At 35.1% G+C, this 13,427-nt stretch overlaps 1 protein-coding gene across 2 annotated transcripts in view; it reads left to right on the forward strand.

The window, feature by feature from the left end:
- LOC150096323 (rap1 GTPase-GDP dissociation stimulator 1-like) overlaps window positions 1-13,427 on the forward strand; it is a 266,122-nt gene that overhangs the window by 236,790 nt on the left and 15,905 nt on the right. For both annotated transcript variants that reach the window (XM_090408894.1, XM_090408895.1), the window contains one exon: window positions 3,935-4,063. In XM_090408894.1, the coding sequence (XP_090265020.1) occupies window positions 3,935-4,063 (129 nt within the window). The remainder of the gene's footprint in view (window positions 1-3,934; window positions 4,064-13,427) is intronic.

A 13,427-nucleotide genomic window follows, 5' to 3' on the forward strand; every position in this document is an offset into this window, starting at 1 on the left:
AATGAAGAACTGTATTGCAAAGTAAACTGCAATGCAGAAAATAATTCAAAGGAAACAAAAAAAAAATTTGGACATCTCTGCAGAGTTAATAACAGTGGTAAGATCAAAAACTTGATCCTTGGTATAATGAACAGTATAAATAGAAGAGGATGGACAACGCGACAGTGGGGAGAATGAAAGAGTGGTGTGGGAAAAGTTTGTAGGATTTAAGTCATTTGGCAATGAACAGAGAAATGGCAAAGAATGATGAAACAAGCATCAGACACAACAATGATAATGATGACTTGAATTTGCTGTTCCCTCTTGGTATGAAATAGGAGATGCAGACTTCATAAAATGTTACTAAACAACTACATATGAATGCACTATTTCTTGTGTTATGTGTTTTTATTTTTCTTGTATATGTGTTTTTTTATTGGGAAGACTAATTATACAGTATATTCATTATCAGTATCCTGATATGTATCCTCAAGGAATGTTTGGGCTACTATTACAGCACTACATGATTAAGTTTACATTATTATTAATCCGCTATCCATAATTTTCCTCCTAATTAGTCTATTACTTGTCAGCACTCAAATATTGTCATATCTAACATTTCATGCTTCTAAGGCACTTCTGACTGAATCAATCCGCCTAGACCTTCGCTTCCTCTGGTTCTCTTTCCTGCCATCTTGCCATCAAACACCTTGTTTGCTAACCTTTCCTCATCCATTCTATTTAAGTGGCCATATCACTTTGGATTATCTCTGCTTATACATTCTTCAATGCTAACAATATCGAGTCCTTTTTTAATATCTTCATTTTTAATATAATTCTGTCATTGATGCCGTCTGTTCGCTCCTCCAAGTTTTCTTCAAAAAGTCAATTTGATGGCTTTTTCTACGTCAAGTATTGATATCTACTCCTCTTTGCATTTCTCTTGAAAATGTTCTAGTATGGTTCTGTTATATAGGATAAATAAATAAAACTGAAGATATAGGATATCTTCAGTTTTTATGTCACCTTTATCATCTTCGGTTCCTTTTACAGTACTCTTTCCTCCATTTCTAAACTTTTTCAGTAGCCTCCAGTATATTTTGCCACCTTCCTGATATTTGTTGTTTAAAAGATACTTTTGCTATGAGAGATTTAATGTGTGATTAAAATAAGACTTTCCCATATCTCTATTCTTAGATAGAGAGAGGCAGTCATTCCGATTTAATTTCGAATGGTGAAGTAAGGCCTCAACATTTTTTTAAACAAGCATTCAAATTTACACCAACGTCGATGAAGGAAGTGTGTTTCAGACCATAGGATGTTGTGGTCCATATCTATTCAGTGCTGTGCCAAGCCAGATTTTTCAGATTTATTCTTGCTAATATAAGATTGGTGTTTTTGTATTCTCTCTTCTACCATCTAGTTTGTCCAAGGTAAGAATGATGACAGTCATAAGGATCTTTAGTTACTGCTGTGTAGTTGTAAAAATATCAATTTATTAGACTACTTATATTCTAATGAAAAATAAAAATGAGTATAAGAACAGCTTATAGAATCTATGATAACCATCCCCACAACATGTGATTGTGAAAGAATGAAAATACTGCAATCGACAGCTTGATTGCAGCACTTTTCCCATAAAGGATAGGAATTATTTTTTAGCAGAAAGCTTTACTGAATTTTGTTAGTGAAAGCAATATTACAGTAAAAGTTATAATATATATGTACAGTGTGTGTGTGTGTGTGTGTGTGTGTGTGTGTGTGTGTGTGTGTGTGTGTGTGTGCGTGCACGCTCATTTTGATTTGGTCTTGTACAGATTGCATCTAATCCAGGACAGCCTGTTTAACTTCTTGAGTCCACCAAGGAGTTCTGATTTTTCTCTCCTTGCAGACATCTTCACCATATCTCTCTGTATAAATCCATAATTGTTTTCTCCACAGTCTGCCAATGAGCAATGAGTCTCCATGGTTAAATTGTTGTGGTCTGATGAGAGTTTTCAAACTCTCATCATTTCTTGAATAATGATTGTATCTTGAATAATCCTTTTTAAAACTTTCTTACATATTTTTCTTTTTGCTATGACATTCATTTTTATTCTGCTTAAAACTCTTGTGTCCTGAAAAAAGAAAAAATCTCATTTACATAGTAAGTGAGATTTTTTTTTTCTTTTCTTTTCTTTTATTTTTTTTATTTTTTTTTAATCTTCTCTCCATATGAATTTGCACATGTCTGTATATTGGAACATGGTGTTAATGACAATCCCATGTCATGAACACAAATCCAGCAGTTACTTTTCATTAAAATTAGCCTTGCTCTTGTCTCCAAATTTTCTCGAAACGTTCTTATATGTTGGTATTCCTTTCTTATTCTGCTATTTATATCTCCAACAAGGACCAACTTATCCTTTTCTAATGATTCAAAAAGTTCCTCCATTATTTCCTTTTTTTTTTTTTTTCATGTTTGATGTTTCCTCCTTTTAATGTTTTCCCACATTATTCTGCTTGGTTTTGCTTGCTGTTCAGGAAGATTATTATCATATTTAGCATCTCCACAGTACAGCACTTTTTGATTAGAAAGGACCTGAGTTTGATTTTTGTTGTGACAAGAATCAAATTCAGAATCAAACAAAATTTATATGAGCTTTTTTCAGTTGGAGGTGAGCTAGCCAATCTCATACATAGGTAGCAGGGTTTTTCTCCTGGAAACTCGGATGTTTCATCTCGAATATAGAAAAATCAACCAGGAGAACACACGCACACAATTTATAGGCAAAAAATACTATTGGTGGTGGATAGTACATTCTGTTGTGTGCAGTAGAGTAGAATATTTTTCCTTGATGGATCCTTGGACTCCTTGGAGATGTGACATAATGGTAATATTTAGTGTTAAGATGGTACCTATCTTAAATTCTGCTGATGGTGATTTAAGTAGCTGACTTACCACTGATCTCCTTGGTTCTCTGATGAAAACAGCAAGTATTTTTGTTTAAGTGGGCCAGTGGCACACCCGTGGGGGGTGAACAAGGGGGCCCTGCCCCCCCCAAAAAAAAAAAGAAAAAGGGGGAAAAAAACACCAGAATATTTTCCACAAATATTTTCCCAATTAAAATTCACTTTTTTATTTATGTTGTGTCATGTCTTCTATTTCTATACTACTTATGAATTAGCAGTCATTGCAGATGCTCAGTCATAGGTCGTATGCGATGCGTAGTGTGTATTCTCAAATTGTCTATTCATCTTGTTCCCCCCCCCAAGATTAAATCCTGAGTGCACCACTGAACCAGCTCAGCATGAAATATCATGATATTGTATCTCACCATTTGTTTGGTTTAAACCAATACCGAATACAGTTTGGTTGGGTCCCAAATGGCCAGCTTATCCTCATTTCTTCAGTATCTATATATATACCACCTAATGCAGCACACCATGAGAAGGTGAAGATTGGACATTAGGTCAGAAGTCCTGGTCAGTTCTCTTTATTCCTTAAAACGCTATGTGGATGTCCTTAAGTGATCTAAGGTTTTTATTCTGTTTCCCTTAAAAACTATTATACAGTAATCCTGATATAGGAATTGAATTCACTGGGATATTCAAATTTGTCAGTATCACTACATTTTGACAAATCAGGTGATGTTGTAAAGTAAATTACAACACTACAAATTTGTAGTGTTATAATTTAATGTTATTGAAATTTTGCAGTATTAGTTACATGAGCATATTTGAGGTAAAGAGCTATTTCATTGCATTAAGAATAAAAATATGCTGCTTGATAAAGATATATTTTATCTGTTGATGTTTGTTTATCTTAGTATTTTGAAAAGTTATGCATCCATGTGTAATTGGGATAACAAAATGTGACTACTTATATTTTTATTTGTGTTGTAAGGCATATTACAGTTTTTATTGACATAGACATATATACAAGATTTTTATTGTTGTTGTTTTTTTTATGTAGACGAAATGGAATCACAGTTGCAAAATTTAGGAATGATCTCAATGTTACACAACAAGCTTCTTCAGACAGATTTACCTCATGAAATTTTTACAAATATTCTGACTTGCATATCTACACTCTGTACATCAGGTAAGTAGAGATAAATTGTAACACACATTATTTCAGTTTACCCCTTAGTTAGTTGACAATAATGATGTGCACATTTAATGATGTGAAACACAATAATATGTTTCATTTATTATCTAGAAACTTATTAACAGCAGACCTCCATGTAGTCAAAAGACTCATTATACTAGATACACACTATCACAAACTCATGTTGTGCATTACCCCCATCCAAAATTAACTCTCCATTTGAGCTACATTTGTTTTTATTTTATGTCATGCTTAAGTTTTTTGCATGCTTAAAAAAAGGACAGGAAGCAACTTTTAACATATACAGAATATAAACAGAGTCTGTAGCTTACTTGGAATCTCAAATTCTCAAATCCCATCTGGAATGTGAAGATCTTTCAGTTAAAAGTAAATTAGTTGTCTCGTGGATGCAGCAGGAGTTTTTCTCCCGAAAACTCAGATTTTTCATCCAGAAAAATTGGCCTGCTGTCCAAAAGCATGCACACACACAAGCAGATAACAGACATAGATGATGTAGATATGATTAACTTCCCTGTCATATCATTTATTACATTTCTAAGAAGCCAAATTACGTGGCCAGTGTAGGCTGTTGATCCTAACATAATGTAAGGGAAGGTGAAATAATTTTTTTAAGATTATCTATAGCCCACCAATCTGGAAACCAAATATGGTATTCTTTCAAACCACTTCGGGCTCCCAAAGCAAGACGATGGGCTTATGATAAAAAATGAGATTCATCTGCCACTTAAAAAGGGATATTATATTCTTCACTGATCATTTTAAGTTAATTTTAATTTCATTTAATCCAAAAATAAGAAGTAAACCTACTTTAATTATACCTTACCAAAAACTATATTTTAGTTTACAGTATTTCTTCCAGTTGCTATTGTGTTACATTTACTGTTGAAGAGAGTGCATGCACCTAACATCAAAAATGATAATCAGGAGATGTTGAAAGTTTATTTTTCACTTGGTTAGACTATAATAAATTTAGTTTAATCCTTTATCCAAGTGTGAGCAAACAAAGTTTACGCCTGAAAGTATCTTCTGGACTGGGGTAAGGTGGTACAACACCGGGCAACTCATTGCAAAAGTGGAGCAAGCTAACATCACTCCTATCTCATACTTGGGCTTGGCTCCCACTGAAGAGACCTCAATAAAGGTCGAAACTAGTCTGGGTAGTGGCCCTTCCCTTAATGCATAACATTATACATATCCGCAAGGAGATGTGTTTTGCATTATGGGAGATACTAAGATAGGAGTGATGTTAGCTTGCTCCACCTTTGTAACGAGTTGCCCGGTGTTGTGCCACCTTACCCCAGGCCTGAAGATACTTTCAGGTGCAAACTTTGTTTGCTCACACTTGGATAAAGGATTAAACTAACTTTATGATAATAAGAAGAATTAGTTATCAGTGTTGCATTCACAAGGATAATGAGTGTCCTAGCAAACTAGTTTCCACCCTGTACTTTCTAAATATGCTGGAAAAAATCTGGAATAAAATGCTTCTTCTTCTTTGAGTGCCATCTCCTATCGGAGGTTGGTGACCACCTTGTCAAATTTTGAACAGTCCTCAGCGGAATAAAATTACATGCATCAATTTAGGTGAGATGGACCACCAATTTTTCTATGTAGTTATCATGCTGTTTTTAGTAACAGCATACATATACCTTGCTCACTGACAATGCTCATTGCATTTACCAAGTGCTACTTACTGGCCTGAAATACCATTCCTGTATCTGTTGCATTCTTCCATGCCAGAAAATTATGCTCTTCTTTTTTTAAAAGCCAGAATTACCCATCCACAGAAAAAGAGTTTACTCTCTATCTCTCTGCTCCTTGAAAAACACTGCCACCTCCATATGAGACCAGCTAACTTCCATTGAGAGACACTGGTAAAGATATTTCATATCTTAGTTAGGATCCAGGTCTTTTCACTCAATGGGCTTCATTGATTAATGTTGTTGTTTTGACTAATCAGTCAAAATCACGAACTCATCATTATTATTTCTGATACTCCATGCAGTATTATACAGTCATAACATCCTACATGAATATTGTTAAGTTATGCTTGCATTATGATGATGCTTTTTGTGCTGCCTCATCAGTCCAAGACCAAGCCATCCCTCCTTTTCATCACTAAATTCCATACTCTCCCATATCTAACCACTTCTGCTATCTTTGAAGGTATCTCACCTACACTGGCTAATGTCCCTGAAATTGCTACCTCTCACTCTCCTGTCTTTCACTGTATTCTGTCATAATCTCTCATGCTCCTTATTTGCTCTCATTCTTCTGTATTCATACTCACTTTATTCTGCCTCTGCTTTTTCTCATGCCCTCTCTGATATTCTCCTAATAACAATTGCTCAAAATATCAGATACCAAACCTATTCAAATGCAGCCCATCTCTCAAAAAAACCACTTGAAATTGCACACTCAAAACATGCTTTTTATGCAGGATGTGAACTGTCAAAAATTCAATTTCTTACTTGTTAGTTTTTCCAGCTTGGTTAACAAATGGAGATATTTTGTTCTTCTTGACTAAAAACCTTAATAAAATTGTTTCCAATTTTAAATTCACATTAAAATTTACACAATCAGAGTCCAAGTTATCTAGAATGTAAAGAATACATGTTTGATTATTTGAAAGGAGATTGAGTAAATTAGAATGCTCATTATTTTTCAGCAGGCTTATATAAACACAGTTGCCTTTCCATATGCACTTTGTATCAGAATAACAGAATAGTAACTTTGTATATCCCCTGCACCAAACAAAACAGCATTCCTCCATGGTAGAATGCATCCCATCCTGCAATCTCTCACTTTGTCAACCACAGAGGTCTCGCATCCTCATCTGTCCACCTTCAATTGTTCCCTGCACACAGGGCATCCCACTCTGATTTACTACACATCTATCCTGAGGTTTCAAGATCAGATCTCTGTTGGTTGTGCTGCTGCTGTTTATACTAACATTATTATCTCAACCAGATCCCACTCGATTGCAGTAATTACATAGCAGAGTTGCATGCCATTGAGTTTACACTTGTGCATATCAAAGAAAACTCATACCAAAAGTGTATAATTTATACAGATTCTTTGAGTTCTGTACGGGCTATCTCCTCCTTGGTATATAATCCACATCCAATGCTTGATGACCTAGTGACTGGAACTCTTGTACAAAATAAAGAGCATTAATTTTGCTCTGGATTCCCAGCCACATTGTAATTAAGGGAAATGACATCACAGATGCGGCTGCTAGATTAGCTCGTATACTTTTTAGACATACTGTTTGATGCTTCCTTATACTGACTATACTCAGTTTATAAAATCAAAATTAATTGCCCATTGGCAATACTCCTGGCAGGAAGCACTGATGAACAAATTGCATGAGATTAAGCCTGAAATTAAACATTGGCAGTCTAGTCAACAAAGAAACAGAAGAGAGGAAAGTATTCTTGTTAGGCTCTGCATAGGTCACAGTGATCTCACAGATTCTTATTTACTGAGGGCTGATGACCTACCTATGTGTGAGAAATGCAATGCCCATCGTACTATATTCTGATGGAGTACGAGCGCTTTACATGAGAGAGAAATGGCGTTTTTACTTATCTGGCCGAGACCTATACACTCAGGCAGATGTTATCAGACTTGGACAAATTGCATGATGTTTTTAAATTTTTACAAAGAATTAATTTATTCAAATTTGTAGATTTGTAGATATTAAAGCTTGTTTAATATCTACAATATTAAACACAGATTTTATTTATTCATTTATCTTATAACTATTTATTAATACCTTTAGTATGCAAATACTTAACACTTTGTACTTCCATTTTATTTTATTTACTAATTTATCTCATTATAAGTATTTATTTACTTATTTATTAATACCATGTGTCCTGCTGTAGCATGATCTTTGCTGTCCTTGTGCTATAAAGCCACACATCAATCAATCAGTCAGTCAATTTGTGTACCCTTTGGCTAGTGTACTCTGCTGCATATGTGAGAGGACATATGAAGATGATTAACTACTGTTTTTTCTATTGGCAGAATGGTTTGTTGATTAATTTGCCTCTTAAGAGATTATCGAATTCCTTTAGTAATATAATCTTCAGTTAATTAGTAATATAATTTTCAGTTAAACTTCAGTCTTTTTTCTATAGACTCATACAAGCCATTATTTCCATGTTGAATCTCATCACCATCCCAGTCAAAAGGCAGGAACTATTAAAACACTGGTTCATCGGGCCCACTTCTTTTGTTCTTTAGATGATTTGTTACAAAAAGAACTGCAATATATTATTTCCTCCTTTTTATCTAATGGATATAAGCATTCCTTCATCAAAAGAGCTTTGAGTAGCTTCCTCTTCAAATACAGAAGGAATAACGTGCATTCCTATCCCTTATGTACAAGGCATTAGTGAACGTATAGCAAAAGTTTTAAAACCACTGAATATTTTTGTTGCCTTTCGACCTTTCAGAAAAATCTCCACCTTTCTCACTTCTCCAAAGGACAAGCTTCCACATCTTAGTTATTCAGGTATCTACCAGATTCCTTGCTCTTGTGGATTATCTTATTTTGGACAAACAGTAAGATCTGCCTCTATTCGGCTAGCCAGTCTTATATTGAATACCTTGAACCTGAACAGTCTGGACTTGCAGAACATGCCATCATCACTAGACATAGAGTTCATTGGAACAAGACAAGAGTCCATCACAAAAGTCAGTTTCTCATGGAACGGCTTTATAAATAAACATGTGAAACTTTACTTCACTCTCCTAACTTAAACAGATCTGATGGTTTACTTGTATCTCGTTATTGGAGATAGTACTTTATAAATCAGCTAATCTTTCCTAACTTTTTATTGTGTATATATATATTTTTTAGTTAGGAAATTTATTGACCTTTTTAGTTATTTTACATTAGCTACTTAGGAGGCTCCCTTTGGAATTGTCAGTTATTGTTCAGTTAGCTTTATAAATATAATGAAGATGCCTGCGATACACATGCGAAAATTTTACTGTTAAATAATATTTTACGTGAGTTTTTCCGGTATTATAATTTTGAATACATAGAAAAGTTTGAACATTTAGCTATTGAAGAATACTGCATCGAACCAAGATTATGGGTGAGATATGTGGACAATGTTTTCATCATTTGGAAAAAACTCAGAAGAATCCATAACTTCACTGACTGTCTTAATGGTCTAAGGAAGTCAGTGAAGTCAAAATGCAATTTACATCAGAGGTAGAAAAAGATTAGTCCATTTCCTTGTTGAGTATTCTCATTTGCAAAGTAATCTTACTTTTGAAGTATACAGAAAAAAGTTTAATATGGTTCAGTATCTACATGCCAGTTCCCACCACTACTCAGCACAAAAATGAAATATCATCAAAACATTGAAAGAGAGAGCCATTACATTATCAGGTGATGATAATAAAAGACACAAGGTAATAACTTACATTTAAAGACTTTTTTCAAAAAAATGGTTACAGTATCAGAACTATTAATAAAGTTGGATAAACCATCACTGACTCCAAGACAACAACACCCAGACTACTACTACAAAGGCATGGTTTCTTTACCTTATATCAGAAACATCACAGAGTAGCCAAAGTCCTACAAGAACACAACTTAAAAGTTGCCTTTTGACCTCTACAAAAAAATCTTGGTGTTAAATCTCCTAAACAACCACATCAACCTATGAAGAGACCAGAAGTTTATAAAATCTATTGCAATGTTTGTTACATTGGACAGACAGAATGTTCTGGAGAAATCTGTCAAAAAGAACATGTCAGAGACATGGAGAAAAAATGGGCATATAAATCTGGATTGGCCTTTCATACTACTAATGAAAACCATCAAGTTAATTCTCAACTTACAAAAATATCATGTGTAGAATTTAGTACATGTGTATGTAAATTTAAGGAGGATAGCAAGATGATACGATGACTGACCCAGTGTAATAAAAAACCAAGCATTTTTATGTCTGTCATAAAAGGTGAGGTAAAGAAAGGCCCTCATTGACTGTGCATCTTTCTAGGAGAGTACTTAACATATCAGCTGCCATTTTAAAAATATTTTATTTATATCCATAAAAATATGGATTTTCCTTTTGAAAGCATGTTTATATTTTTTTACTTTTATTACTCATCTGTTACTGTATTGTGTTCTGTGATGGACGAAGTGTTGTCAAGTTTTAATAGCACTCTCTGGTGCTAGACATGGCATGTTAAGTGGAATCATTGATGAAGATGAATTGTGTTCAGAAATGTTATAGCAAAATAAGAATCATGTAAAAATCAAGACTAATAAGCATTCTGATAAGGATGAGCAGATTCAAGCAGATTATTTAGCTATCAGCTAACACTTTTTATTCTCGTATAGGGAGTAGGTGAGGCCGTTTAGCCCTATCTAACTTTTGGAGACTGAGTGGGCAGTTCAATCTCCACTGGCAGCCAATCAAAGATAGCTGGCCCAAGGCTATTACTAATTAAGCAGCATGCAGTGAAGAGAGAGAGAGACGGCTCAACAAGTCTGCCATCTCATGGTCCCTAACCCTAACACAATATATTTAATGTCTGAAATAATGTGGGTTCTAAGGTCGATTTTCTTGAGTTTACGGGACGAAAAACCAGAGTTTCTGGAAGAAAAACCCGCTTGCCCGTGCCAGAGATCAACTAACTCGTTAACCGGTCGAAAAAAGACTTAGAAAAATTTCCTCTAGTCGATGACTAGATTCGAAACAAAGTCTTCCTTCATGCACTGTGGTATGCAAACGCCACATCCACATTCAGTTCTTTCAATAATTTGGTGCCATCAAGAAGCACATGAAAAACAGACAGGATCTTTAGCATTAACAAAATTATGGAATTGGTTATTTGAGTCATACATTTCCAGTACATACATTATTAAGAAGTGTTTGCTAATGATATTATTGATTTAAAAACATCCCAGTCTATCCAGAGGTGTGGAAACAGGTGGCGGGGGGGGGGGTCAGTCAGCCATGCTGAAAGCTTATATTCATTTTGCTTTTTAAAAAGCTTACTTAGATACTGAGTCAATTGGCCAACATTGACTAAGAGGAAATATAAAAATAAAGGTTGCACAAGTACTGTCTTTTTAGTAATAAAAACACTTTTTTTCTTTTTCAAAATTTATTGATTAATAAATTTTTATTGTTTAAGCCCTTTCTGCAAAAATGTGTCTCTTTAGAGATACATTCAAATTGCAATCATCCAGCACCCACTCCACCTGCATATCATTGACTATGTTGAATATTTTGTATAGTGAAAAAAAGACTTTTCAAAGGAGTTGATTGCTGCTATTTAACTATTTGTAGTAAACAAAGATATTGGTGTAGAGTGCCAAAAAAAAAATATCGCCAGCAGCAACACTATTATACAGTATTGTCATCAATTGTATTGTATGCCAAACAGATTTGTGAGATATAGTTTTGTCAAGAAAGTTCATTGATGCAATGTTGAATAAACTGAAACAGATGTTCACACATTTGTAATTCTACTGTATACGTGGGAAGTCCATACATGCCACAAAAGAAACGGCCCTGAGTTCTGTGTGGCCCACACTCCCTTTCTACGGTGGCAGTGAGGCCAAGGGTGCTAAGAATCTTGCAGATGAAGGCAGGATGCCTATTAGATCTTTGAAAATGGCAGTCGGTACCTTCAATACTCGAACTTTGGCAAGAGACTACAGAATAGATTTATTAATCAAAGAACTAACCGATATCAACTTAGATATCCTCCTAGTGAATGAAACAAAAAGATTAAAAGAACTGACAGCATGATGGTATGGTGGCTCACAGATACTCCTTGGAGCATCCTCAAGCAATGGCAAACAAGAGGGAGTGGGCTTTTTTGTTAAATCTAAATTCACCAAGGCAATCCTTTCTTATAATATCATATCTGAAAGAATAGGTGTACTTCTAATTGAATAGAGAACAATATAACAATAAAATTAATATCCTGCTACTCTCTAACATGCATAGCTGATAATCAAGAAATGGAAAATTTTTACATGAATCTTTAACAGGCATTAAATTACAAGTCAACATGCACATTCATTGGTTGAGACTTTAATTTCAAAATAAGTTTCAGAAATAAAATTATTATTATTACGGGCAACTCCAAGGAGTCCTTAGACTCATCAAGGGAGAGACCCTAAACATCATGTCAAGAACTATTCAGCATTCGCACGATATCTATCATATTTTGCTTTGAACTCATTCACAGTCATGGCACCCACGATAGATTCTGGCAGCTTATTCCACTCATTCACCACTCTTCAAGTAAAAAACCTACTTCTAACACTCTTGCTCAGTTTCCATGGATGGCCTTAGTTCTCCCACTGCCAGGCATGTTCTGAAAAATTTCCTCTGAATTAATCTTGTAAAAACCCCTCAGTAATTTGAATGCCTCAATCATATCACCTCTTTTTTGCCCATCAACCAATTTTTGTAACCCACAGATCTCTAACCTGTTCTCGTAAGGTTCATTCCATAGACCAGTTATCATCTTGGTCACTTGCCTCTGGATCCTCTCTACCTCCTCCCCATCAAGAAGAAACCCTGGCACCCAGATCTGTGCACAGTAATTAAGATTGGGTCTTATCAAGGCTTGATAAAGAGGAACGGTGACCTGCTTGTCAAAGTATTCTTCAGTAACCAAGTGATCTATGAGCTGATTTAACCACTTTTGCTATGTGTCCCCTAAACTTCAACTCCTTATCCACCAACACTCCCAAATCTCTGGCTTCATCAATTTCCAGGAGTACAGGTCCACCAATGTGGTATACTGCTGCTAATCTTTTCACCCCAAAATGTATAACCTTACACTTTGCTACATTAAACTGACATCCATTCTCCTTAGCCCAGTCTGCCAATCTATCTTAAATCATCCTGCAAAATTTTGACATCATGTGTATTCAATATTGCTCTACCCAACTTTTGCATTATAGGTCTAAATGGCCTGGGAGAGAGAAATAGAAGAGGAGAGAGATTACCCAAATTCACTGCAGTTGAACAATTCTTTATAATGTGTTCATAAACACATTTTTCAACAAACACCCAGGTCCAGGAATGGAATCCTTTCGCACACTACTAGTCAGCCTTCTTTTGGACTCTACTCCTGAATAAACTTCTCTCTGATATCTCTCCATCAACCATCCTCCTATCCATCTCACCAACCCTATATCCATCCCCATGTGCTGCAGTTTACTGATTAGAATTCCATGTGGTGACCTGTCAAAGGCCTTTGCAAAGTCCAGCAGTGTCACTGTAAACCCATTTGCCTTCTCCATTTCAGCTGTTACTGTATTATAAAATGTGAGCAAGTT

This window comes from Typopeltis vanoorti, chromosome 19 (genome assembly GCF_054136105.1).
Source record: "Typopeltis vanoorti isolate ZY-2024b chromosome 19, IOZ_Tvanoo_1.0, whole genome shotgun sequence".
In the NCBI taxonomy this organism is placed as follows: Eukaryota; Metazoa; Arthropoda; class Arachnida; order Uropygi; family Thelyphonidae; genus Typopeltis; species Typopeltis vanoorti.